This window comes from Anarrhichthys ocellatus, unplaced genomic scaffold (genome assembly GCF_004355925.1).
Source record: "Anarrhichthys ocellatus isolate YVR2014 unplaced genomic scaffold, GSC_Weel_1.0 scaffold19, whole genome shotgun sequence".
NCBI lineage: Eukaryota > Metazoa > Chordata > Actinopteri > Perciformes > Anarhichadidae > Anarrhichthys > Anarrhichthys ocellatus.
Window position 1 is genome coordinate 581,109 of NW_022280049.1, and position 27,809 is coordinate 608,917.

At 41.5% G+C, this 27,809-nt stretch overlaps 1 protein-coding gene across 2 annotated transcripts; it reads left to right on the top strand.

The window, feature by feature from the left end:
- Positions 1–954: 954 nt before the first annotated feature.
- Positions 955–27,755, top strand: pdgfrb (platelet-derived growth factor receptor, beta polypeptide). 2 transcript variants are annotated; one of them, XM_031857677.1, is made up of 23 exons: positions 955–1,569; positions 10,902–10,979; positions 11,546–11,863; positions 12,250–12,507; positions 13,161–13,291; positions 13,593–13,758; positions 14,494–14,674; positions 15,269–15,384; positions 15,522–15,645; positions 15,786–15,997; positions 16,436–16,530; positions 16,692–16,824; positions 18,008–18,112; positions 18,425–18,535; positions 19,602–19,758; positions 20,204–20,370; positions 20,832–20,944; positions 21,239–21,361; positions 21,567–21,678; positions 22,922–23,021; positions 23,126–23,231; positions 23,589–23,875; positions 26,293–27,755. In XM_031857677.1, the coding sequence occupies exons 2-23, from the start codon at positions 10,931–10,933 to the stop codon at positions 26,438–26,440; spliced, it is 3,312 nt and encodes a 1,103-aa protein (XP_031713537.1). In that variant the 5' UTR covers positions 955–1,569; positions 10,902–10,930; the 3' UTR covers positions 26,441–27,755. The 2 variants fall into 2 exon arrangements, with proteins under 2 accessions (XP_031713537.1, XP_031713538.1); XM_031857678.1 differs by having other exon boundaries at positions 10,905–10,979.
- The last annotated feature ends 54 nt before the right edge of the window (positions 27,756–27,809 follow it).

Consider the following 27,809-nt stretch of genomic DNA (forward strand, 5'->3'; position numbering starts at 1 on the left):
TGTGTCTTACCTCAAGCTGATAAAGGATTGTGATCATTGCCTTATGTTGATGTTGTATTGCTGCATTATTACCTATTATCTCTTGAAAACATTTTAATTGACTTTGCAAGCACTAAAAGGTACAAAAGTAGATTCATGGGGCGGTGGATTTGGGGCAGATTTATTGCAAGAAGGTGTTAATTACATAGTTAGAAATAGATTGATGTTAAGGTGGCACAGTCGTGTGTGGTGTTGCTCCCCTCCTATCTAATAACTGGGGCTTCACTGGCTCTCTAATTACTGCTAGCAGGGCTTTTAGATTTACCCTCACAATTAGAGGAGAACATGGTTACTGTCCAATTTGGCCCCTGTTCCCCCTCCCCCTGTTGGCCATCCCCACCCCTTGTAAGAGAGAAAAGGCCTTCGTCAGCTGCAGGGCTGTGTTATGAATTTCAAGCCATATGCTCACATCCTGGGAAAGGAAGAAATTAGGCTGAGAGCCAATATGGATGTACTTGCATGGTGTGTGTCTGCATGGGTTTGAATAAGAGAGAGGCTGAAAAGGAAGGGACAGAAAAGGGTGAGGAAAAAAGGAGGTGTTGAATTAAGTTATGTGGGATAAATGGAAAAAGAGAGAAAATTACATGTGACATGTAAGAAAAATGGGTCCCACCCAAGCTAGATGTGTGTGTTTACGTCTTTTACACCTAGCAGTGTGATTATGTAAGTGAAGTTGCTTTGCTGAGAAACGGAGACTTCCATGTTTGTTTCCAAAGCAGGCCACTCTCTGCCAAAACCTTTTTTTTTCTCCCTGTTTGGACCTCTCACTCACTCTCTCACTCTTTCTCTTCCTTTCTATTGTGTTTGTTGTTTTATGAAGGGGTTAGATGCGGTCCAGATTTCTGTTGCCAATAGAGACTGTCTCAGTTCACCTCCAGTTGCTCGCCACTCCATTCATAAACAAATCACTCCAGCTGGGGACCCCTGAGCTGCTATCGAAGAACAACAAGCAGAACCCAACCTGCGTCTCGATGTTTTCACCCTCTGTCTATTCTCTTTCTCCCTTCACTTCTTTTTTTTTTTCAAACTTCCCTCTATTGCTTTTTGCTCAACTCCCACTCACAATTCCCTCCCTCCTCTCTCTCTCCAACTCACTCTTACTCTAGCTTCAGCAGGGCCGGACCTCTAGTTCTCTCCTCTGTGTGAATCTGTCAGGGAAGCAGTGTGTATGTGCGTGCGCATGTCTCCATTGTGAACACTTATTTTTAAACTTACAGCACTCTTTGGGAACGGTGGGCCAGCTTTTTCAGAGTGTGGGAGAGGAGAGGGGACCCCCGTGGTGCTGTGATTTGACTAAACAAACAGCCGGGCTCAGAGTGGTACCTCCTCTGGCAGACTCCCGGGACAGCAGAGATTAACCTCAGACTCTGAACATCTGAGGGATCTATACATCTGAGGCAGCAGTCCCTGTAGACAACCAGCTGGACATCTCTCCTCTGATTTCAGAAGGAGGACCGACTGCAGCAACCTCCAGCAACCTCCTCGGACAGAGAGGGAAGATTTGTCTATGCTTCTGGGATCACCCTGAAGGTAAGAGGTCTTACTTCTCTGTCACTGTCAATGCTTTTACTTTTAGTCATGGCTGCTTGGCAGCTGTTGACAGAAGACAAGATGAACTATACAAAGTGGTGAATATTCACTTAGCCTGCATGGTGAGTCCACTGTGACAGATCCAATTTCATAGCTGTCTGTCAGAGACAAGATGCACCTCATCCTTACAACACAGCACTGATGGATTATTGAACTTAAACAGATACAATAATCTGATTTAATACCTCAAGACAATGTTTGGTTTTAACACTTGAGTCTGTTTTGTTGTGTGACGTTGCTAGTTAGAGGTAATGTGTCTCTGTTGGTGGTGTTTGTTACCCACATACTTGAATGTGTACACACCAGGAATTACAATGTGAAAGAGTGTGAGCATCCTGTTCAAACATCAACATGGTGATGGCTTGCATCTCTGTACATAGACACCTTTTCATTCTTTACATAGCGCAACTTTAACAATGTTTATCTTCTCGCTAAGAGAATACGTTTGACAAGGTATCCAGGGGTCTCACACACACACAAACACACACACACACACACACACACACACACACACACACACACACACACTGGGCTTCATAGCACAAGCTGTTTGTATGCGCTCCACTTTGTGCTTCACTGCTAAAGAGCTTGTTTATACAGCTCTCTTCAGTCACCCTGAGTGAACCGGCGGTCCTCACCGCTAAACCATCAGTCTCTCTCCTCCCCTGTGAATGGCCCTCAGAGAATCAATCATCTCTGAAACGCTACATGAAGAAGCTCATTGAAAAGCTGCGGCTGTGCGGTAATCCTGGACCTGGCATCAGTCACTCTCACCAGCATACTTTGGATCTCTTTTTTAGCGATAACACTACCAGATTCAATATAAAACTTAACACCTTTGTCACCCTTTTTTAAATGTAAATCTCTCATTAAGCTGTGATCCGGTCTCTTCTGAGGAACGCAGAGCCGTTGAATCATATCCTCTCATTCATCACAGGGGAAGGTTTTAGTATCTGGAATGAGTTACATTATAGCAATGCAAAGTATTTCATGGTATACACATGTGTCATGCATGTCTTTCCCCTCTAGTGCGCCATCTGTTTTGCACCTGAAAGCCTCCCCATTTCCCTGCTATGAATGGCTGCTGTGATGTTAAGTTGTTGGGTCGGTTACCTGCACATCCATCTTCTTTATACAGATGACCTTTCTGATACAGGGGCATCTGAATTAGCATAAGCTGTAATCAAAACAACGTTGTCATGTGTTTTCTGTCTGCATGTTCTCCTCCTCTACAATTAGTTCCTTTTGAAGTTTTTGATCTTCACCGGCTCTGTGGTTATTTCAGTCCAGGCATTTTCTAGTGATGTTGTTGCAGATGAGCTGTTGGGAAATTGCATGCATGTCATACTTTTACCATCAACGGTATTAGACTGTACTCCACAGTTTCAACATCAGCTGGATGTCTCCTGCTGAACATTTCACAGCACCACCTTAAAAACAGAGGAGGCACTCCTGACAAATGTTTATAGCGAGGATTTGTAAAACGTAGTGAAGTTTCATTTGTCTCCTGACCCGTGGGGATTTTTCCCCCTGTGCGTCAGGCTGCTGGTATGTACTGCAGCAGAGCAGCCTCTCCCTGGCCCTGATGCAGCGTGGCCCAGTCGGCTCCACTCCCCTGGCCCAGACCTAATCCTTCGTCATCAGCTGTTTCCTGGCTCTCTGGGCTCTCCGCATGCCATTCGTGCTGAGAAAATGTGCTTCACATTATGACCATGCAGAAAACATGTCAGCAGTCTGATTTGGCTCACATGTGCCGATATGTAACAGCCTGAGCTCGGCAGCAAGTTTTGAAACACATTGATCCCATTCTGTCTTCTTGTGATTTATCCCCCGTGACCTGAACACACAGCTGTTCAGGCTGTTCAGCTCTGAAGACTAGTTGTTTATATCTGGATTAAGTATAGAGTTTGGCGAGTGCACCTTGTTTTATAGTTCCGTATAGCAGTCTCTGACTCAGACACTTATTGGGTGATTCATAATTCATCCTTCATACTCTTGAGCTGAGCAGTTGTTTCTTTGGAAGTCCATCAGTCTCATGCCCTTGCCTATACAGACCACTGTACTTATACACTCATCATATAGCTTTAATGATCAGAACTAAGTGGTGCTGCGATACAGCATCCTGTACGGCTGCCCGTCCATCTGGCCTCCCCCTCGTTCCCTCCTTCTCTCCCTCCCTCCCTCCCTCCCACTCACACAGAGCAGACAGGCAGCTGCATCTCATCTTCAGCCAGAGAGCACAGCCACTCCTACAGGACGACTCCTGGAGGAAATCTTTCTTTTTGAGTTATAATACCAAAATGGTGGAAAGTTCATTTACTCAAATAAAACAGAGGGAAATAATGTCCTGTAGTTGCTATTAATGTTCAAAAACAAAGCCCTTTTATGTTCACTGTCAAACACATCTGATCAAACCAGCTGAACCCTTGAGTGTTAAACTCTTTATAACTGATAACTAATGATGTTGTTTTTTCAACCTTTAACTTGAGTGCTGCTTATTTAGTAATACATATTTAATGTCAGAGAGATTTAAAACGCCTACCAGCACCTTTTAAATTTACTAATCAACACTCTATTTCTAGTTTATGTAATCTGCATAAAGAACTAAGTGTAAAAATGACAATTCGCGAATAGTCCGGGGCTAGCTGTTTCCCCCTGTTTCTAGTCCTTGTGTTGAACTGGCTGCTGGTTCCAGCTTTATATTTACCAATCAAACATGAGAGTATTGATCTTCTCACGCAAGAAAGCAAATAAGTGTATTTCACAAAATGTTAAACTATTCCTAAGATTTAAAAACAAGTTTAGGTATAGCTTTGCTTGTAATACACTATTTTTACATTGTTGCATTACAACCTTTGCTCAAATCAAGGATTGGACTACTTCTTCCACCCCTGTATACGTATAACATCAAAAGATACGACAATCTCCTCTCGGAATTTACTGCACAAGGAAAAATCCAGATTTTAAGCAGGAAGTTTTGGTCTTCATCAGATTCTTTTAACAGCACCACTTTTTCTCTCTGGCGTTTGTGTTGTCTTCAGTCCAACAAAAACATGCTGGAATTGACGATACAGTGCAGTGAGGCAGGAGGACGGAAGAAAAACAGCATTTGCTTTTACAAGATACCAAAATTTTACACAATGGAAAATGGGGACTTCATTCGGATTTCTCTCAGTTTGTCTTATGGTGTTGTGCTGCTTTCAGAGAAAGTCTGCACATCATTGAGCTACAGTGATATTTATCAGTGGTGTTTATCATGCATAGAAAACGAAAAAAGAAAGCGATTCCAAGATTGTTTTGATGCAAGTGTCAAGGATAACATAACTTAACTGCACACGTTGCATAAATGATCACCAGATCAAGGCTTCTCTGTCACTCTTTCCCCCCCTTTTCCCCTTACTTCTAACATTATCAAGTTTAGGGAAACGAGTGGAATTTAAAGCCTAATTGTATTCAGCTGTTTCTGTTTCTTTCTTTCAGGGGGATGTGGGTGTGTCACAGTGGAGGCTGGAAGTGTGTGTAGGCGTCCGCTACTTCTCACGGGGAAGGTTGGGGGGCTTATACCCTACAGTGTTAGTGTGACGGCCGATGTGCAGGAAGGAGAGAGCAGAGGTCTCAGAAGAAAAACGTGGGAGGATGTGGCGCTGCTTATGCTAGCAAATATATCTGATATCCCTAAATTCCCTATGAATAGCAGTTTGAATTGGGGCAAAGCACACAGATAATTACAGCCTAACTGGTAGTAAGCCAAAGGTTTACTGCTCAAGAATATGGGAGAAATGGACATGACTTCAATGACAACAACTGCTTTAGATTTTTGACATCTTAATTATTTTTCCCTCATTTAGATTCCCAAATGAGTAGAACATTAGACCATTAAACTGAAGTCAAACACTACCCACATCTAAAGCTGTCATTCACAGTCAGTTTTACCCAGAAGCCCCTTACATCCCCCCACCACCACTACAAACAGCATTTACAACTCTGTTTGAAAGGGAGCAAACCAAAATCCACAGTTTCCCAAACATGTGTGGCCTCAGCATGAGCAGTAGAATCACATTGGTTTATTGTGATAAGACCATTCACAGTCACTGTGTCTCAGAAACCAGAAAATGCACCAGAATTCTTCTTTTGCAAACTTGAAATGGCTTAAGTGCAGCTTCAAACTCTAAAGTTACAGCAGTTTGTTTTTTGCTGATGCAGAAGTCCTGTTTCTAGCTGTGTAACTGCAGCTTCTTGTTGGGGGTCAGCATAACTGAGCCACATCTAACGAACTATAACTTTTTCTGTCAGTCACTGCAATATCTATTGCGATACGATGTAAGACCTATTTTCAGCCTCAATGTGTTCTGCAAACAGTGACTTAACATTACCAAAACTATTATGACACAGACACATTTCTGAAGTGTAGAAATATGCGGCGGGTTTCTATTTTGGTGATGGATATTTTTAATTTGCTGACTCTGCAGCTCTGATCAGGGAAATGTACATGAAGCATGTGACTTAAACGTCACAGAAGACACTAAAACATCCAAGCTGTGTGGACTGATGAGGAGATGATGACGTCCCCCAAATTAATACATAAAATAAACAAAAATGGGGTATTTCCATCATGTTTTCTACATATTTTTCAACTTTAAGTACATCAGCATCTTCTCCTGCAATGGTTCAATGGCACCAGATTGTAGAATAACCGTTCATTAGTGACACAATCAATTGCTTTTTCTTCTTGCAATTTGTAAAAAATGTAAAAGTGTTAAGTTCACAGCTTGCTTCCCCATCCCCCAAGTGGCAAATAAATATATTATTGCAGCTTTACACATGATGCGTAGTGTTTTAACAAATCAAACCCAACAGATTCATGTGGTACGGATATTTAGACAAAAATATTTGAGAGCTCACAATCTAGAAGTGGACCGGTCGTCCTCTCTCCTTTTACATTATGAAAGATGGATAATTATGACACAAACACAGGCTCCATAATCAGACTGCACACATTTCCTGTTTACAGTAACTCACATATTCTGACAACATGTTGATGACATGTGTGCTCTCAGCTGAAAGTGCCTTTTACTCATGCGCCTGGTAACGTACAGTACATGTTTTAACCGTGTTGGGGGACAGCGAGGCCGTCTGGGGTCGGTGCAGTGCATCGTGGGTCTTCTTCCGAGGGACCAGAAGGTTTTCCTCAGGGGGCTTGGGGAAGGGGGTTTGGTGTTTGTTTTAACAACGACACTCCGGGTCATTTTTTTCCCAGAGAGCTCGCCAAAATCAGTCTCTTCAGAGATATGTCAAGACAACCTAACATCCCTCTAAAAACTAAAAAAGAAGAGTATGGCATGTACATTTATTCTGCACTGCAGCTATTCTAGTAACGTGATTTAGTGCATCTCCTAATAAAGTGTTCAGCGTCAGTGATAGTCTGTCTTATCTGAGCTTCAATTGTTTGCATTGGAAAGAAGAGACCGCTAAATTTGAGATGTTTGTTTTGTAGATCACAGCTTCCTCTGCACTTCAGCAGAGTAAACATCACTGTCTGTGATGCAAGACTCCCTCTGCAGTCTCACTCTGTGCTTTGATGTGGCTTTTCCTCGGAATTGTTTTCTGTATGTCTGCATGCTGCCTTTGTTGTCTTTTCCACTGTCTGGTGCTGTGTGCAGTCTTCTTGTGGTGATGGTGATGGTTTGTCATGCTTTGTCATTGGTCTAATTGGTCTGTTTTTGCATGTTAATTGTTTTTCCCTTATCCTTTCTTCTTGTTTTTCCTCATTCCTGATTGTGAGTATACATTTTTTCTGCACAGCTTGTTATTTAAAGCAGTTTTTTTCTCTTTGTAGAAGTGTCATTATGTCCAGATTGTCCTCTTCTCATTGTGGCATCTCTTTTTGTCTACTTGAGTATTTGTTTAGTGTTTGTGGTGGTCTACTGTGTCACTGATGGATCACAGCCTTACACCCACACAAGGCCAGGGAATTTTCCCATACAGGAAGCCAGAGCTCTCCAGCTGCACTCAAGCTTTTTGGGCATCTTTCTCTCTTTTGTTATAGATTACGTGCACCCCCCCCCCCCCCTTTTCTAAATGCAACCCCCTTGGGACACACTCGAGCAAACAGTTGGCTGCAAATGTGGTCCATAAAGCAGTTCCCACCTAATCGAGGAGAACTTCATCACTACCAGATGTTTAAATAAAACATGCAGCTACAATATATATAGATAATCCCAGAAGTGGGATTACAGGCTGCTCTGGGGTTGTGCGTGGGCTGCGTGCGTCCCGCTGAGGTCGATTATGGCATTCTTCCTCATTAGCCGGTGACACTTTGAGTGTAGCAGCGTTGTTTATGAAAACCAGCGATGGTCAATCAGCCACCAAATTCCCAGCATCTGTGGGAAAACTTATACAGTGGGATAACAGTTTATCCGTCATAGTGATTACTGCGCTATCACTTACATAAACACTGTTTGTTTTTGACCTCCACGATCATTGCAGGATTGAAGTATCCCATTTCAAAGATAACAAAGACAACAACAAACATCTGTGTTCGAAAAACATTTTTAGATCCTTTAAATCATCTTTAAGACCCTCCACAAAATCATCGGATTGAGAGCCACTTCACTTGATTTATGGATGTCGTTGATGTTTCTTACTGTAAATTGCCTCAAACACCACTCTGTTGTCTCTTTGATTCAGACAAAGACCTACTTTTTATTTTAGTGGTCGTACTGCTACTGAGTGCTTTTGATAAGTGGTAAAAAAAAAACCTGAAATGCTGCCAAACCTTCTTGGCAGGTTCACTAGTGTCCTGACCCTTTTTAACACTTCAATGTGTGTTTATTCACTTTCTTGCACAAAGGCCTGACAATGACGGAGCACAAACCAGCCGTGTTTTCAAATGTGTGTAGAGCTGCCCGTAAGTGTCTCCTCGCACAAAGACGATGACTTTGATGTGCTGTGATTTGCATGTTCCTAAATCTTGGAGAAAATCTTGCTATAGTGTTCACTCTCCCAACTCTGGTTCCCTTTGGCCCTCTGATCCTAGTCAGCACATCTTATTTTAAGGGTCAGATTCCTTCTCCGTTCAAAGTCCCCCCCCTGCCCATCGGTCAACATACAACCTCATCGTATTGCGGTAGCCAAACATTATTTTTCCGTCCTTTTTCAAAGACTCCCAAATAAGATTTGAGCACACTGAGATTTCTTGTTCAGTTTTCTGCTGATGTAAATATATATATCCTGCTGTAGCTCTCTAATGGAGCTCCTTGGCTGGTTTGAGTAGAAATAGCACCAGCAGCCAGTTACGATTAGATTTGTTAGTCCTCAGACTGCCAAGTGACACATTCCTTTGGCGTCAACGCATTTGGCTGTTGTCGCTCAAAGTCATCATCCCTGACACGGAGGTTACTGGTTCTCATAAGCACTGATGTGTGTCTTCCTCAGTGAACGTTCCCTCCGTGCTGGTTGCTAGGGCCCACAGGGATAAGGTGACCCCCTCCCCCCTGGCCCTGCCGTCATCACCAGCAGGGTCCCAAGTGTATCAGCGGTCCTGGGAAAGTTCCAGAGAAGTACTGTGGGAACGTGAACTGTACACAGACACCAGTGACAAAAAGGGGAAGAGGGGGGAGATATGTGTGTGTGTGGATGTAGTGGGTGAAGAAGATGGTGGGGTTGAAGTGTAATACAGCGTACGCCTGTGTGTACAGTGAGTGTGCTTTAGCGCATGCATTATGTGCCAGTAAGGATGTGTCTATGTGCGCATGTCTGTGAACTACGGCAGAAAGAAAAAAAGCCTCTCTCTCTCTCTCTTCCTCTCCTTCATCCCTTTTTATTAGAACCAGGAGGCCAGGGAGGAAATGGACCAGTCATGTTTTTGGAGCAACTCAAGAGCTTTTCGTTTTGGGAGCGGAAGTGCCAAATGCAGTTAATTTAGAGAGACAACGTGTATCTCTGGTTTGAGTAACTGGCTTTGGGTTAATCATGGAACTTCTTGTACCTCGCCACCACTGCCAACGGGATCTTTCTTATAGCCATTTAAAAATCTGTAACCTTGATACACTTTTATAGATACGCTCTTAAGGTGGTGTTGCCAGACACGTTCAATTGATGAATGAAAACTGATAGAACTCCTAAGAGTTGGAGATAAGATGTAGAAACGTAATCACTTATTACATAATGCATAAAGATAGTCCAATTTCTTAAAATAGAGATTGTAAAATTGGATTGCGTTATCGAGGAAAAACGTTAAACGGAGTAAGATTTGTCAAGATACATTTCACAATTTTTCCACTGCCTCCCTTCCTCACTTCGTCCTCCACCCTCGCTCTTCCCAAGCCTCGCTCTTCCACCCTCTCACTTTCCCACCCTCTTGCGTACAGGCCTGTGATCCATCCTTAACTGTTTCCAGACGTCTGTGTGCTGCAAGACTTAACCCCCATCCCAAACACAACAACAAACCATTCCTCCCCTCCTCAATCTTTCCTTCTGCCTTCTTACTTGCATTGGCCAACTGTGGTTGATGTTCAGTATGGGAGGGTGGAGCATTAGGTATTAGTCACCTTTGACCCCAATAGAGCTTAAATAATGATAATATCATGCTGGTGTACAACTTGATATTAGTATTACAAAACCAAAACATCCTCTCAAAATCCTGAGTACGCTCCTGTGTCAGCATGTGAATGCCCTCATTTTCACTTTTGTTTACACCAAAACCAATTAATGGCTCAGCACTGCTGTCGAATAGCTTGGATGCAGCATTGTTGCCAGTGAGCATGTTGCAAAGCTGCACACAGTGACCCGTTTGTTAATGGGCTGAATGCTGGTGGACCAGGAACAAAAAGGGCCAGACATTGTCGCTCTGTCCTGGTGCAGCGAGGCATCAAATACCTCCAGAGTGAGCTGCATCTGCACCTCCGTGTGCCGGTCAGAAACCATTAAAGAAAGCAGATTGCCAGCACACTAAATAATATTTGTTTCTTTTAGTACGAACAGAGCATTTTCTCTGATTGGAAGCAGATTGTCCTGACGTGCAATGTCAGCTTCCAGCTGACCTGCTGGAGCTCATGAGGGCAGGACTCAATCCATCATGATTTGAAGTGTTAACTGTGGTGGTGTTATGTGTCTCTCGGAGTGAACACAAACCAGCTTTTCCTGCTGTTTTTGTTGTGGACAGAATGATCTGTGTTTCTTGAAAAATTGGCTGAGGCAACGTGCAAGGCATGACATTTCCAAAAAAGGTACATGAAGTTTAACCAGTGTTGTTATAACTTTTGTTTGTTTAGCAGAATAAAGTGCATTGAAGGCTTCCACCATGAGGAGGGTGACGGCAACCACGCTCCATCTGACTGTCACAGTTACAGGTGAGAGCTCAATTTCAATAAAAATGAAAATCGGTAACACGGGTTCTTTTGCAGGGAAGCGAAGAGCATGATGCCAAGCTTAGGGGGAGTATTTTACACTTTTTCTTTGTATAACATATCCAAATGAAACTTTATACGATGGAAAAGGTCATAACTTTAAAAAAGATAGATTTCCAGTTATGACAAAGTTGTGCTTACTGAGGGGGTAGACTATTTCAAAAGCTGTTATTTAGTGTATATACAGTAATACAGTCAATGTTGGAAATAAAAAATAATGTATCTTTTTAGATTATTTATCAGCTGTCCAGCTGGTGAGATAACACAAAAACAGAATACTTTGATGTAAAAGACAACTGATGCATTCACACTGACCTCTGTCATTTAGAATACATCTGTCACTGACACGGCATCATTATCCTCCCACATATCCACTCCACACAACTCATATCCTTCATCGTTCAGAGATAGAACAGGATCTGGCATGTATTGTTGATTTAACCTTTGACCTCATGCTGCTGCCTGTTTGACCTCCAACCTGACCTTCTTTCTTGTTGTGCCAACCGCAGCTCTCCTCTATTTCTGCACCGAGCTGCGTTGTCTGGAGATCACACCCGGTGACAAAGAGCTCGTCCTGGCTGAGGGCTCCTCTCTCACCCTCACCTGCTCCGGCTCAGAAGACACAACGTGGGACTTCAAGAGGGACGATGTGCCGTACTTCCAAGCAGAACAAGTTCAAAACAACGGCCAAAGCTACCAAATTGTGCAAAGCAGCGTCACATCCAGTGTTTTGACTTTGTGGAACGTGAGCTGGAAGCACACGGGGGTGTATCAGTGCACCGATCGACACACTGGAGAAACTAAGGAGGTGGCTGTTTTTGTCCCAGGTGAGGCCTCATTTCACCAGTTTAGTGTAAAAGCTGCCTGACATCAAAGACAAATTTAGGCTGACTCACATTGGTAAAGTGACAGAATAATGAACACTTAGAGAAGTCACGAGGCATGCTAAAAAGCAGCTGGACACAGTGATTTTTAAGTGTGCTGTACATCATCATTACCCCACAATGCAATGCACAGGAAAGAGCTTGGAAAACAAAACAAAAAGTATTCAATCATTTGAAAAAGCATTTTACTCACAGTTCAATTGAGCCCATCTATATCATTATGTCACGTAATCTAACTGTAAAAACAGGATTCTATAGAGACGAACTGTACACAGTAATTGTTTGATCCACAATATAGATAATCAAACGAGTGGTGTTTCTGTCCGTAGACCCTGATGTGTGGTTCATAGAGAGCTCACACGGCATGGTAACAAAGACCAGTGAGGAGAGCACCATCCCCTGTGTGGTCACCAATCCGAACATCAATGTGACTTTGTATGAGAGGGACACTGATCTGCCCATCAGGGGGCTTTATGTTCCAAGTGAGGGGTACAAGGCACCGCTGGAGGACAGGACCTACGTGTGTCGGGGAGAGCTGAACGAGGAGGTGAAAGAGTCTCAGGCCTTCTACGTCTTCAGCATTGTCGGTAGGTGTTCAGCTTGAAGAGTTCGGTTAGAGAAACAACTTTTCCCAAAATACAAATGTGGTCATTATCAATATCACCCCCCTGTATAAGCCGAAACTCACAAACACACACACACACACACGCACGCACAGTTGGCCCCTTTAATTTAATCTCAGCCTACACCCAAAGTATCGATGTTTATTAGTCTATCTTTTTAGAGCACCATGAAAATAACCATAAAATGTCAATCACAGTTCTTCAAACAGCTTGTGCAGCAAAATCTGCAAGTTTCGTAGCCAAAGTATTGTCAGTCCAAAAGTATCATTCATTCCCATATTATCACATACACTTCGGTCACATTACAACTTTCTAGAGGAAGACTTGCTACTGGAGGGTGTGGTTTTTTCATCATTTGCATAGAAAACGCATTTAAAAGTGCAGCATAAGCTGATTGTTTTTTGTTTTTTTTTACTTTTGTGGAGCTTTAAAGTTTTTGTTCTCGACAAGAGTTCAGTTCAGTTTTGACTAATACTGATGAGATAAAGAATATTAATGTCTGGGTTGATTTTTCAACAATTCTGTGATTGATTAGTAGTGAAGGAGATTTTTCTGCATAATAAACCATCACCACCACCTCTTCCTCCTCTCCCCCACACTCTCTCTTCCCGTCCCAGTCCCAGAGGCCCTCGACGCCTACATCAATGCGTCAAAGACCATTCTGAAACAGGGCGAACCGCTGACAGTAAACTGCACAGTGTACGGTGTGGAGCTGGTGTTTTTTTCCTGGGATATCCCCAACAGAGAGGTGAGTAGGAGTGGAGCTGAACAAGCACTTTTGTTCAGCTTTCCTTTCGTGATCACTCTCAGGCCCAAATCACATCAAGATGTAGAGACACACCTTAATTTCCATCCCCCATTGAAATTGTACTGATAACATATGGTGTTGGTATTGTAATCATCTGTTAAAAATGATGAAGATAACCTACATGGAAGTTTCAGCTTTCCAGCTTTGTTTCAGATTTTTCCTGAAAATAATGTTACTTAAGGAGGCAGCTAAATCATTTCAGGAAGCCTTGTTAAGCAGATGTCATTCCTCTCTCTTCAAGGTTGTTGAGGTTGAGCCACTGACAGACTTCCTGCCCGTCATGAACATGCGCTCCTGCCTGATCTTCCCTCAGGCCACGCTGGCCCACAGCGGAAGCTACGTCTGCTATGTCCACGAGAGTATCCAAGACCAGAAGGCCTCTGCCAGCATCAACATCACTGTGCTCGGTTAGACTATACCCAAACATGCACACAAAACTAAAACAAACTGATGCTGGACAGATTATTATTGTGTTTCGCTGACAGAGAGAAGAGAAGCTCGTTATGTAAACCTTTACAAGTCAAGGTGAAAGAGGCGCTTCTTTTAAAGGAAATGAAGATGACTGCTATTTATTTCTGTTCAAAGTGTGAAACAAACCCCTCACATGGTGCAGATGCCCTGAGGGACGCCTTGAAAAACAGAGCTTCAAACCGGGGGGGGGGGGGGGGTTCAGCAACTTTATATTTAGACTTTTGGGAATAAACACCAAGTTATCAAGGATTCATCATGCTGAACGTCTCCTCCTTCTTCTCTCTTGACAGTAACTTGTCTGTGAATGCTTATTCTATCTGCAGCGAGGTGTGCTATGTTTATGAAATCCTTGAATAACTTGAACTGCCATGCTCCATGGAGACAAAGACAGTTTAGTGGTGCTCGCTGGACATCTCAGTGGAAAAGACAGATAATGTCTGGCCACAGAAGGTCAGCAGTGAACAGTAGCAGTACAGTACTGTCTCTAGCCTATATAACTAGGCTATAATCGATGGTTATATATCAACAAAGGAGCACATGACTACTTGTATAGGAAAGAGATTGCTCATAGTGCTAAACCTACACAGAATTATATGACAAACATCTTGAGCAGAAGATCAAGTGCATGACATTTATGTTACGTTACTGATGATATCATTTTCTCTCTTCAGAGCGAGGCTACGTGGATGTGAAGCCTGCTCAGCAAAAAAACATTTCAGCCAAGCTGCAAGAGAACGTGGAGTTGAGGGTGGAGATTGAAGCCTACCCTCCACCTCAGGTCCGCTGGAGCAAAGACGGCGCCTCAATCGAGGGAGATAAAACCATCACAACCAGAAGAGAGCATGAGATCAGGTGAAACATTCAGCCAGACCCACTTAAATCCCCTGCACACCTTGGAGCAATTGAGGATCTCATACAAGTTGATACATTTAGATAATTAGCTCCGGGCCTCTGTTCGGGTGGCAGCCTCCGGAGGCGTCCCTCTCTTGTCAGTCATCACTAGATAAGGCCTCCGCAGAGAGAAACACAATACCCTCTAGAGGGCAGGACTCCAATCATTCATCAAACGGGAACCATAAACACAAGATACCTGTCACAACCTCACAAATGCTTTCAGTAAAGTGCCAAACAATGTTGTAATTGCAGGACCATGTTTTCACATTTCTGTGCAACACACATCAAAAGTGAAACATCATCCACATGTTCGACTCACAGATGGATAATAAGCCTTCTGTTAACAAACACCACACGTTTGCGCAAGATCAACAGGGTGATCTGCAGCTGTCTGTTGCATGTAATCAAATCTCTGGCCTTGGCAATCATCTTTGATATATTCAATCATCAAATCTCTCATCTCTTTGTGACCAATGTTTGGCAGCTTATCATGCTGTGGGAAACGAGCTGGGAATACTCACATGTCTTTTATTTCCTCACCTTCTACCTCAGGTATGTCACTCTGCTCACCTTGGTGAGGGTGAGGAAGGAGCAGAAAGGCCGCTACACTGTCCTTGTCACAAACGGAGATGACACAAAGGAAGTGACCTTTGACCTGGAGGTCCAAGGTGAGAGGCTGTTTTAAGAATCATCACAGTGTACAGGGTGTCCTTGTACATTTTGAGTTCTTAGACCGACGAGTTGAAAGAAATTGTTTTTATCCATGTCAGTAATGATTAATGTCCGTTGCACCCCCTGTGTGTAGTTCCCTCTCAGATTAAAGACCTGACTGACCACCACCTCCCTGGGAAAAGACACTTGGTGACCTGTGTAGCTGAGGGGTTCCCAACCCCGACCATCCAGTGGTACAGCTGTGACAGCATGCACCAGTAAGTCACCCATTCATCACTGAACTGTCACACAACAAACACCAGAGGGCTGATCATTCACAGAAATGTATTTGACTTTAAAATTCTGTCTGCTTCGACTTCTTTCGACTCCGGCCGCTGATCTCGTTGTCGTGTTGCAGGTGTAGCAACCAAACAGCGGTGTGGTGGCCGCTGATACCAGAGCCGGAGGTGCTGAGCATCCAGACCAACCTCAGCTACAGCGAGACTCGTAAAACCAGCCAGGTGCGGAGCCAGGTGACCTTCCACAAGCCTCAGCAGGTCACAGTGCGCTGTGAGACCAGCAACCAAGCAGGACTCATCGACAGAAGAGACGTCAAACTGGTGTCCAGCAGTAGGTGTCCCAACAAGAATGTCCCATTTTAGTGTGTTTTATAATTCAGTGCCATTTGTGAAGTGAAAATTGTATCGTGTGTATGTTTATCAGTTTCACTGTATAAATGTGCAGTGTCCAAGTTAACTATAAGATCATTAAAACATGATAATAATTATATCACAGTTGGTTCAACTGAACAAACAAGAACAAGTCTGAAAAGTTACATTTTAGAGATACAGGACAAGGCTTCACTACTAAGTAAATAAACAACAGTAAATAATGTGTATTTGTACTTAAGCTTTTTGTATCAGTCTAACTATAGCTCTAATTACAAAATCACTGCCAACATGTTCATAAATGGAAGTTGTACGTTTATATATTTGAGACAACTTGGTTAAATGTTTTTATATACGACCTTCTCTTCATCTAATCTAAATGTTCTTTTGCCTGTTGCAGCACTGTACTCCCAGGTGGCAGTATTGGCTGCTGTTTTAGCCTTAGTGGTCATCATTATCATATCTATCATCATCCTCATTGCTGTATGGAGAAAGGTGAGACACAAAGTTACAAACTCAACCATCCATATTTTGTTAGTTCTTCACAAATCTTTTGTGATTAAAAAGTCGAAGTCTTTTGTTTTGGTGTTTAAGTTTTGCTCTTGTGTGTGTGTGTGTGTGTGTGCGTGTGTGTTTGTCTTTACGCGTGTCCTCAGAAACCTCGCTATGAGATCAGATGGAAGGTGATAGAGTCGGTGAGCCAGGACGGTCATGAGTACATCTATGTGGACCCCATCCACCTGCCCTATGACCTCGCCTGGGAAATGCGACGAGACAACCTGGTGCTTGGTGAGTCCTCACGACGGACAGTACGGAGAGATGTGAAGCCCATTGAGACACTTTATGTCACATTAGCTGGATGTGCTGCCACTTTATGCATTTAACATTTATAGAAGCTAAGTCAAAAATAAAGACAGTTTATTAATAGATAGATTTAAATACAAAAAGTATTCATGCAAACATAGGCATTTCAAATACTGACATGACAATAGAATTCACTGCCAACATGTTCATAAATGGAAGTTGTACGTTTATATATTTGAGACAACTTGGTTAAATGTTTTTATATACGACCTTCTCTTCATGAGTACTTCATGACACTGAATTCGACAACAAATAGGAAAATTGAGTAAGTAAAAAAAGTATGCAAAATGTGTCCGTATGTGATGAAAACAATCATTAATATCGACATAAACAGAGATGAATAATACTTCATTGACACTTAAAATTAATTTAATATAAATTTCATGCTAATTTCATGAATAAATGCAATAATATATTTAGCAAAAAGCACTTGGAATTGCATTTTAAGCCTGCGTTTGCATCCATGAAATAGATGAATTAATTTATTTATTTATATAGTAGATTAATTAATTAGACTGTTAATTCGTGAAATCATCATTATTGGTATAGTTTGTTTGGTATTGCTTTGGCTAAATAGTGTCTTATTTGAATTATCTATGATTTATTTAATCATATTTTTGTCTTTCATTGCTCCCTCATTTTTATTGTTTTATAACCATTTACTAAGGTCTTGCAGTGGTTGTTAGTTTTCACTAAAAATGTGTCCATTTCACTTGTTAATCTCAGATTAAACAGATTTAGAGAGCAAAGAAACGAGTAGCAATGTAGCTATCACCGGGTGACTATAGTGCTGTGGCTGGTTTGGGTCGTCTGGGCGTACTTGAGGCTAGAATACTAAGTGGGGTTTGTTAAACTTGTCTTCTTGGCTCTAATCCTGCCTCATTTTTAAAGCACTTTGTTTTTGACGATGTGTTGTTGGTAGTCAGCTGCTCCGTACAAACAGGAAACTTCAATGGTTAGACTCTGGACCATCTGTTATGATCTGCTCAAGCCAGTACCAGATAAATGTATTTACATTGAAATGTTAATGAACAGAGAGGATGTCGCTTCAGGTCTACCATGTGCCCCATTCACATTCTGTCCTACTGAGCCTTTCTTTGTGTTTCAGGTCGCACTCTTGGATCAGGAGCCTTTGGCAGGGTGGTCGAGGCAACTGCGTATGGTCTCACTCATTCCCAGTCCAGCACAAAAGTGGCCGTGAAAATGTTGAAATGTAAGACACACAATGTAAAAACACAGTCTAAAGCCATGTGCGTACTTGCGTGAACAATGTAGAGATCTCAGTAGAGCCCCCTGCATACAGTAGCTGTCAATTATTGTGAAACCAGTGCCATATTCCTGCGGGCACAGAGAGAGAGCAGGAGCCTGCTGAGCTTTAGTTTGGTTGCCAGCCTGGTTGAAGTTTCAGCCAAAGGGTCATTGAGCAGTTTGGCATCAGTGTCCTGGCTTCAGTATGTTAAGCTCTCCTGTTGTCATACCTGCCTCATACGGCCCTACTTTAACACATCTCTCTCTCTCCATCCAGCTACAGCCAGGAGGAGTGAGACTCAGGCTCTGATGTCAGAGTTGAAGATCATGAGTCACCTGGGTCCTCACCTCAACATCGTCAACTTGCTGGGAGCTTGCACCAAACATGGTGAGCACCGGTGCTATACTGTGCTAACACACATGATAATTAGGTCATTTTATAGTCTGTTTACACAATAACAGTACCTCCGATCAGCTGGTAGCATTTTCTTAATGCAAAACCTTCCTGGTGGTTTCGCTGTGTTTCTTTTCTTCGTCTGTGAACTTATTAAATACATTTCTTTCATTAAAATGTTCTCTAAAAGGGAATATCTCACTGAGTTTGAGCTCTGTCTAATCTAATAATTACAGATTTAAAGTTACGTATGGTATGACATGAGTAAAGGAAGACTATTGAGATTATCTAAGTAACAGGATATTAACAACTAAAAATGTATTTTCATATAAGATCAAATAATAAAATAACATGTAGTGCTTTTTTGCCAGATTTTCTCCATACGATTGAGTTACAGACATCCTATTTGCACTGTGAGAGCATCAGAGAATAAAGCAGTTACAATTTCATGCGAAGGGTTAAAACATTTCTGTGGCTTCAGAGGTTATGTTGAAGAGAGAGGGAAACATTTAAACAGATGTAAACATGTTGTGGAAATGCTGCTGTCTACGTTCTGCTTTGACTGGAAACAGTTAGTAGTCAATGGCTGCCCCTATAATGCACACCTCTGCTTGATTTAAACCATTTATCTCCTGTTTATTTATTTACCGCATTTATGTAAAATGTCAGTTATAGAATTAATAACAACACAGAATGTTTACTTATTAAATATACATTGTTCAATAATTCGCAAATAGTAACTTTATCTTTTATGAAATTAAATGATTTTTAACAGACACAAAAAAATCACACATTATAATTTATATATGAACATGTCAGAAATATAATTGAATGCTATTTAAGTGACTAATGTGTAAAAATAATTGACATATTTTCAATAATATATTCATACACTAATTTAATTATTTTGTTGCGTGTTAATATTAAAGCTTCCATCTAGCTCAATATTTGCTTTTAATGTATATATTTTTAATTTTAGGAAAAGTAAATATGCCCTGTCTATAGCGAAATTAAAGTTTGTTAAATCCAAAATTTAGATTTCTCTTCTTCCACCAATCAGGCCCTCTGTATCTGGTGACTGAGTACTGTCGATATGGTGACCTGGTGGACTACCTGCACAGGAACAAGCACACCCTCCTGCAGTACCAAGCAGAGAAGAACCAAGACGACGGCTGCCTCATCTCTAGAGGAAGCACTCCGCTCAGCCAGAGGAAAGGGTGAGAAGAACAGATAACATCTTGTATAATGTGTGTGTGTGTGTGTGTGTGTCTGCTGTCACATAGTCGGGGCGACTGTGGCTCAGTGGTAGTGGCTCCACTAGTCCATGTTGATGTGTCATTGGGCAACACACTTAACCCTGAATTGCTCCCATAGCTGTGCCTACGGTGTGTGGATGTAGTATGAATGTTAGATGGTCCTGATGGGCAGGTGGCACCTTGCATTGTAGGCCCATACATCAGTGTATGCATGGATGTGAATGATGACATGTAGTGTTAAAGCGCTTTGAGTGGTCGGAAGACCAGAAAAGCGCTATACAAGTACAGTCTAATTATCATTTACGTCTTCCTCACATACAAATGAAATAAATAATAAAGAGCCATGAGATGAAATGGATTTATGTCAGTTCATCACATTGTATTGTTTCACACTTTGTGCATCCAGATACGTGTCCTTCGGAAGTGAGAGTGATGGAGGATATATGGACATGAGTAAAGATGAGCCCACCATCTACATGCCCATGCAGGAGCAGATGGACACCATCAAGTACGCAGACATCCAACCCTCTCCATACGAGTCGCCCTACCAGCAGGACATCGATCAGGAACAAGGTTAGATTTGTGTGTCTATGTTGATTAAGTGATGAGTATTGATGATAATTCATTGTAAATTATTTGAAATTCAGTTGTAAATGAAATTTAGTATGAAGAATCCAGCCCATGGAACCCAGGAATCAAGGAAGAATGATATGCAGTGTGATGTGAGGCCAACCATTTACCATCATTAGCATTTATGTGTGAATTTTCAATCAGTGAGCTTGAAATTGTGCATTTCATGAACACATGCATTGTTTTCACCAATGAATGCAGCATTTTCTCCGGTCTTTGATCACAACGCACTTTCAAATGTTACCGCATGTGAAGGGCATGAGCTTAATTTCAGGCCATGCAGTCACAGGACAGCCGGAGTTCCCCCAACAACAACAACAACAACACAATGTCTTCATTCACTGGATGCTCCTCACCTTCTCTTCTTCTCATTGTTTGTCATCTCACCTTGTCATCGTGTTCAGGTGACAGCAGATTGGAACTGGCCATCAGTGACTCTTCTATTCTCACCTATGATGATCTGTTGGGCTTCAGCTATCAAGTGGCAAAGGGGATGGAGTTTCTCGCCTCCAAGAATGTAGGATATGAGAAATAATGGTGATATTTGACTCAAGATGCCTTTAGATCATGTGACTTTGTTTGCATTTGCCGCCTGAGATTTACAGAAGGAAATGGATACCGCTCTCATGCCTGTACTCCAAATATGAAGCTACAGCGAGCAGCCGGTTAGCTTAGCTTAGCATAAAGACTGGAAACAGGGGGAAAGAGCTAGCGTGGCTCTGTCTGAAGATAACAAAAAGCCACCAACCAGCACCTCTACAACTCACTAATTAACTCTTTAATAATACAATTTTATTGTATTCCACCACAGTGCGTCCATCGTGACCTCGCTGCCAGGAATGTGCTGATCTGCGAGGGCAAACTGGTGAAGATCTGTGACTTTGGCCTGGCCAGAGACATCATGCATGATTCCAACTACATCTCCAAAGGCAGCGTAAGTGACAAAATCGTAAAGTTTAATGAACAAAATGCACATTAAGCCACCTGGCTCTTGTTCCTATCACATTTCAATGCACTTATAGAAAGTCAAACCAAAGCAACTGCATGTAATGTAATTGATATAATTTAACCAAAATTAGCTAAATAAAATGCTGCAAATAATCAGTGGGTCTGTCTAATGTCTAACTTCTTTCATTCAGACCTTCTTGCCCCTGAAGTGGATGGCACCAGAAAGTATTTTCAATAATTTGTACACCACCCTGAGTGACGTGTGGTCATTCGGCATTCTTCTTTGGGAGATTTTCACTCTGGGTCAGTCCAAACACACACACATTTACACACACTAACACACAAAAAAGCCATTAACCCAAATCAAAATCAGAACTGTTATACACACAAAAGGGATTCGTCTTCGTTAATTGCTTATGTAGGTCACATTACAGAGTTTTCACCCGCTTGACTCCTTGTTAATTATTGAAGCCAAACAAACATTCCCGGGCTTCTGGTAAACTGTAAATTATGAAAACATGTGTCTAAAATGACGTTGAATGTATGCAGAGACAATTTCAAATCCCATGTCTGATTGAAAGAACACATCATTTTGTTTGAAGACTCTTAAGAGGTCTAAACCTTATTAAACACAGTCAAGCTTTGAAATAAGCATTTCCTCTTAAAAAAAAAAGAAAGAGAAAAAAGAAAAGCCTCTTCCCACGATTTTGGAAACTACCATGAAAACAAAGGAGACATTTTATTGCATAAGCAGCTGAAACCCAAGTGGTGGAAAACAAACTCACAATCCTGCCTCTGTAACAATTATAACCAAAGATTCTCTGCACTTCCTCATCTGAATCTGACTTTCATTGGACTTTTCAGAACTAGAATAAATCTGCCCAGTTGTTCTCAGAAAATAAATGTGCATGACTTTAGATTCATGATTTTACATTTCTAGCCTGTGCATGACTTTTTTTGACCATCGCGTAACTAAACTCGTCCTGTTTTCTCCAGCTAAGAAATATCGCAAAAAATCAGATGCATCTTGTCTCGACGGATCTCGAACTAGTAATCCAAACTTTTATTTTCTCCCGTCTATTAATGTAATTCCCTCAACACCTGCATCAGTCAAGCTGCTCTAAACACTTACAGCTGGTTCAAAATGCAGCTGCCAGGTTATTAACTAGAACTAGCTGTCGGTCCCACATTACCCATGTTCATCCCTCCATGGGCTTCCTGTAAAATCTATAAATAAATGATATAGTATCTTGTTAATTACATATAAGACACTGCATGACCTTGCCCACAGCTACATTTCTTATCTCCTTGTTCTGGATTCTTAACCACTCCGATCCTCATATCTCATCTGTTTATCTTTTCCCCCACTCTAACTGCAATGCTGATTCCCTCAGGAATCATCTCAGCGTTGCTGAATGTTTGGGCGGTTTTAAGCAGCTTAGGAAACAAGCCTTTTTATAGATCTCATCCCTGACATATGTTTTTTTTCCATGCCAAAGTGCTATGTGAATAAAGCTTTACCTACTTACGTTCTTGCTTTCTGCAGGAGGAACCCCCTACCCTGATTTGCCCATGAATGAGTTGTTCTACAGCGCTTTGAAGAGAGGCTACCGAATGGCCAAACCTGCACACGCCTCTGATGAAGTGTGAGTCTCATTGTAACCCTGCCATATACAGTATGTCACCTCTGAAATAACTCAGACATGAAAATGTAGAATAAGAAATGAACTGCATGTTGTCTCTGTTGCAGTTATGACATCATGAAGAAGTGCTGGGACGAGAAGTATGAGACAAGGCCCGAGTTCTCCTTTCTGGTCCACAGTGTTGGGAACATGCTGGCAGACAGCTATAAAAAGGTACATCTACAGCTTCTGAAGTGTAAGCTTGGGCTTTTAACTCTACACCACATACTCCTAATCTTCAAGTGTTATTTGGGTGAGGTTATCTACCAATTAATTCATCTACTCAGTCAGCCTATCTGCCTCCCAGTGGCTGGTTGGAGGACAAAAAGAAAACTTCAGTTCACGAAGTAGACACACTGTCTACCAGTTTGATTCCTCACTGATTCTTAAAGTAGATAAAAAGTGAATAGTGTTGTAAGCTGTGAAGTAACATCCTTTGTGCTCAACGACTCATATCTGCACTTTGCAACCTCAAGCTCCCAAACTGTTGACTAATTGATTTGTCGTTAAACTGTTGTCCCCTGGCAACAGAAATACAGCCAAGTCAACGACAACTTCCTGAAGAGTGACCACCCGGCAGTCGCCCGCACCAAACCCAGACTCTCCTCTCCTTTTCCGATCGCCAACCCAGCATTCGGCACCCCATCCCCCCATTACATCCCCCCGGACCCCTACAACCAGAGCCTGAGCCTTGGAGAATTCAGACAAGAGGCAGACACACAGGAAGTCATAACTTCATACAACGAATACATCATTCCCATCCCCGACCCCAAGCCGGAGGACATTTTCACTGGCGTGCCGCCAGAAAGCCCTGCAAGGTACGGAGCCGCTGAAAAACATGCTGCAGAGATGTATGCCAAATGCTGGGGTAGCAAGAAAGATGAGTAGGCTTAACAAGAGCAGTGTTTTTTTCCACCACACACCCACCCATCCAGATGTTGAGCTGAGACAATAGCTGAATTATGGCGCCAGATATAAACATACATTCAAATAAAGGCCAAATAAACGTCCGACCTCATGAAATCCAGATATATTTACGTACAGAATCACAGTTTTTTCCAACCATAACTCATAATTAACTTGGATTTAGGTGTTGTTTAATAAGTGTGTTGAAAGAGTTTGGGAGTATTAGCAGATTCCAACCCTGTCTTTTGGATTTTGGCAGTGATTGTACCTTAAACATTGTGGTTTGGGTTTGAGGTGTTTTTCGAATCAGTGTTGGTGATGAGCCACAGGCAGACGGATGGCGAGGATGTCATGGACACATCAGGCAGCATCTTAAAATCAAAATACTCACTACATGGGCCAATCAATAACAAGATTATTCAACAGTCAGCTGTCTAATTTCCGAAAAACAAATAATTGCTGTTATCATTTTCTAATTCATTTTTAGCAACTTTCAAAATCAATTAGCTGCAGCCCTATTAATGGCCTGTCACAGTTCAAGGAGCTGTATTTAACATCCAGAGCATAAATATAGCAGCAGACCTTCCTCTACGAAAGGAAAGTAGATAATTCCGCCCCACAATTCCTTGCGGTGGCAACATTTAAAGTGACGCACCATTCCGGCGTCCATGAAAAAAAACGATATGCTTATCTTACACAGGGTTTAACAAATACTCATACAGTCATAAACTAATGATTCATATTGATGAATATGAATAGACAGTGACAATTCTTATGTATCATTTCATTTGTATTTATTTACTTCGAACATGTAACAAATATGTTTTGAAAAAAGAATACGAAATACAATGAACAGTAAATATAGCAAACTGTCAATGAACAAATTCTCAATAACAAGAACCATCCGTAAAAACAAAACAAGCTAGGCCTATGATAGATTATTAAACTGGTAAAAAGCTAAATATAACCGAACCGTTGAATCCACATCATTGCACAAAGGAAATATTGATGTTGAACAGTTTCATTAATATTGCACACAAGTGAATTGTGAACTGAAGCAGTGTTGGTTGTTGTGTGACAGCAGCAGGAAGGAAGGAGCTCCGGTTTCTGTTCTTTTACCCACCATGAGTGAAACAGCCTCTCACAAAAAAAGCTATTCATAAAGCCTGCATGTAATTTACTAATAGGTTATGTGGGGTTATGTTTTAGTTGCGCTTTTTGTCGTCTTTCTTCATTGTAGTTTCGCGGTGGCAGACCTACGTCAGTGACAACTGCCGTCGCTTCATAATCATGTAGCTTAGCTTATTGTAGTCAGATTCTCTAAACACCACGGTTGTCTTTTCCTAACTCCTCATGAAGATCCCTTCGTTGCTTTGTAATGCATATGTGATACTTGACTTCTTGCTTTACTGGGCTTTTACAAAGACAACAAAGTAGTCCATGAATATGAGATATGAGTTTACAGTTAATTACAATCCCTCCTGGGCATTGTGGAGGTTGATTTATGGCTTTTTGACGGTTACACTTGTCTTTTTGATTCTTCACAGTTCATTTTGTTTGTACGCTTTTTGCCATATCGGAGAATAATGCAACAAACAGCGCATTATGCATAAACGCCTTTGTGCATGCTCGGAGCTTGCACGCCATCTGCAGAGGCTCACGCTGCGATGCAAAGCATGGGAATAAACAAAGCTTTAGTGCTGCATCGTCAGCTACGAGACGCCGGCTCGCCATCGACATGTTCAGGGCTTTTGAGAGGCATTAGAAATGCTCCCAATGTTGTATCTCACACTTTTAAGACAATTGAGTTTACGTTACATCACTTATAATAGGCAAAGTTGATCAAATAAAAAAACAACAACGTTATTTATAATGTTGAACCGTTACTGCCTAACATCCTAAAGAATTAAGAAGTGCTGCGACTTGTATTGTTGATTACTGAGAACATTTTTAAATCGACCGTGGCTCGCTGGGTTCAGAGGTTTGTCTGATAACTGCAAGGTCACAGTTCGATCCTTGGCTGGGACTGTTCTAACCAGTATTCAGTTCATGTTCAAAATAGTACACAGGAAGTGCTCATCATTTCCATACAAAGACCTGCATTGGAAAAACATTTCTAACTCTTGAAAATACGGAAGAACAAAGCATTTAAATGTTCTCAAAATGGGTGAGTTGTTTAGTTGTGACTTGTGGTTGCTGGAAGGAAGATGAAGGAAGACATCAGGATTTATTATAAATATTAATAAATACACATGGTGTTGTGTCCTTCTCTAACTCCTATGTGACTGAGTGCACAATGTGAAGTTGTGTTTTGTCTTCCCACCCTCAGCTCTCTGGCTCTGGAGGAGGAGACCGACACCATGTCGCAGGACACCGCTGACACTCTCCCAGAGGAGGACAGGCTGGAGGAGACCAGTGAGAGAGACACTCTGCTGAGTTTTCCTGGGACACCTGAGGTAGAAGACAGCTTCTTGTAGCCACAGAACTCTGAGAAAAGCGTCCCCTTTATTTTTTAACCTTCCTGAAAAAGGGAACGTGACTAAACTAGAATGTAGCAACATTGAGACTGAGAAGGAAATCTTTGTGTTTCCACTAAGCACTCGAAAAGGTTTGCCCTTCTTTTGTATCAAACTTAGTACCTCTGAAGCTAAAATAGTTAATGAGCCTGATATTATCATTCAGTCATTTATTAGACACTTAATATAAATACGGTACTCTCTGTAGAGAATCAGTTTCCTCTAATGTGTGTACTGTATTTTCTATTGTAGCCAGAGATTTATGAGGCCTTATAAGATATGTGCTTGTCTAATTGGTTATACACAGTATATACAAAATACTGTCCAATCAAGAACAATATGTAATTCCCATATTAGTGAGCATCATTAACATTATATAATAGACCACATTCAGCCATGGCAAGTACGAAATTGGATTTAAACTTTGTGTTGCATTGTTTTCTTAAGTACGACCTACAGCTGTATTCAATGTATTGTAACATTTCACAAAATGTTATTTCTAGGACGTGAAATACAGATGTGCACTGTTTTACTATGAAAAATACTTTATTTGTATTTACATATATGCCATAGTGCCAGACATATTCAGTTCTCTTTCTTTTTTTGTGAGAATTATATGAAATCTATCTGTCATTTGTGAATTTTGAATACTTGTTTTGCATAAGTTGAATTCATAGCTCTGTGCCAGATTTGCACTTTATTCAGAAAAAATGTGGATATTCATAACGAAGATATAAATATACTCTAAAATATAGATTTAAAAGTTAAACGGAAATCCAACTTTTGACTTAATTAAACATGTGGCTGTTACAGTAAATCAGTTTCTGTGGTGACAGGTGACTCTCAAGGGAAAAACACTAAATACAGCGTATCACTGCCTTAGCACAAGATGGCACACGTGAGTGCCTTTGTACAGACCTTCCAGCTATTGATGCTCGCCGATTATGGAGGGTTTTTTATGGAGGATTTAGTAGATATGAAGGGCTGCTGTACTCAACAAACCTACATAGCCTTATGTATACATGTAAAACTGATGCTTTTAGTCTTCTACTGCATTGTTTAGCAGTCACTCACACCATCTTTTAACTGTCAGTACTGTAGTATTGACAAAGGAACACGTTGTCATTTTCTGCTTGCAATTTAAAATGCACAAGATCACTGTATCACAAGCTATGGTACCAAAGCTCTTCTTAACGTTTACAAATGTATTTTTTTATATGTGCCATTTTGTATGTTGTAAATGTGACAATAAATGTGTATTATAGTAGCACTGGAAGTGTGAGTCTTCTGTGAATCATGAGAACCTAACGGCTCCCTTTTAGCTGCTATA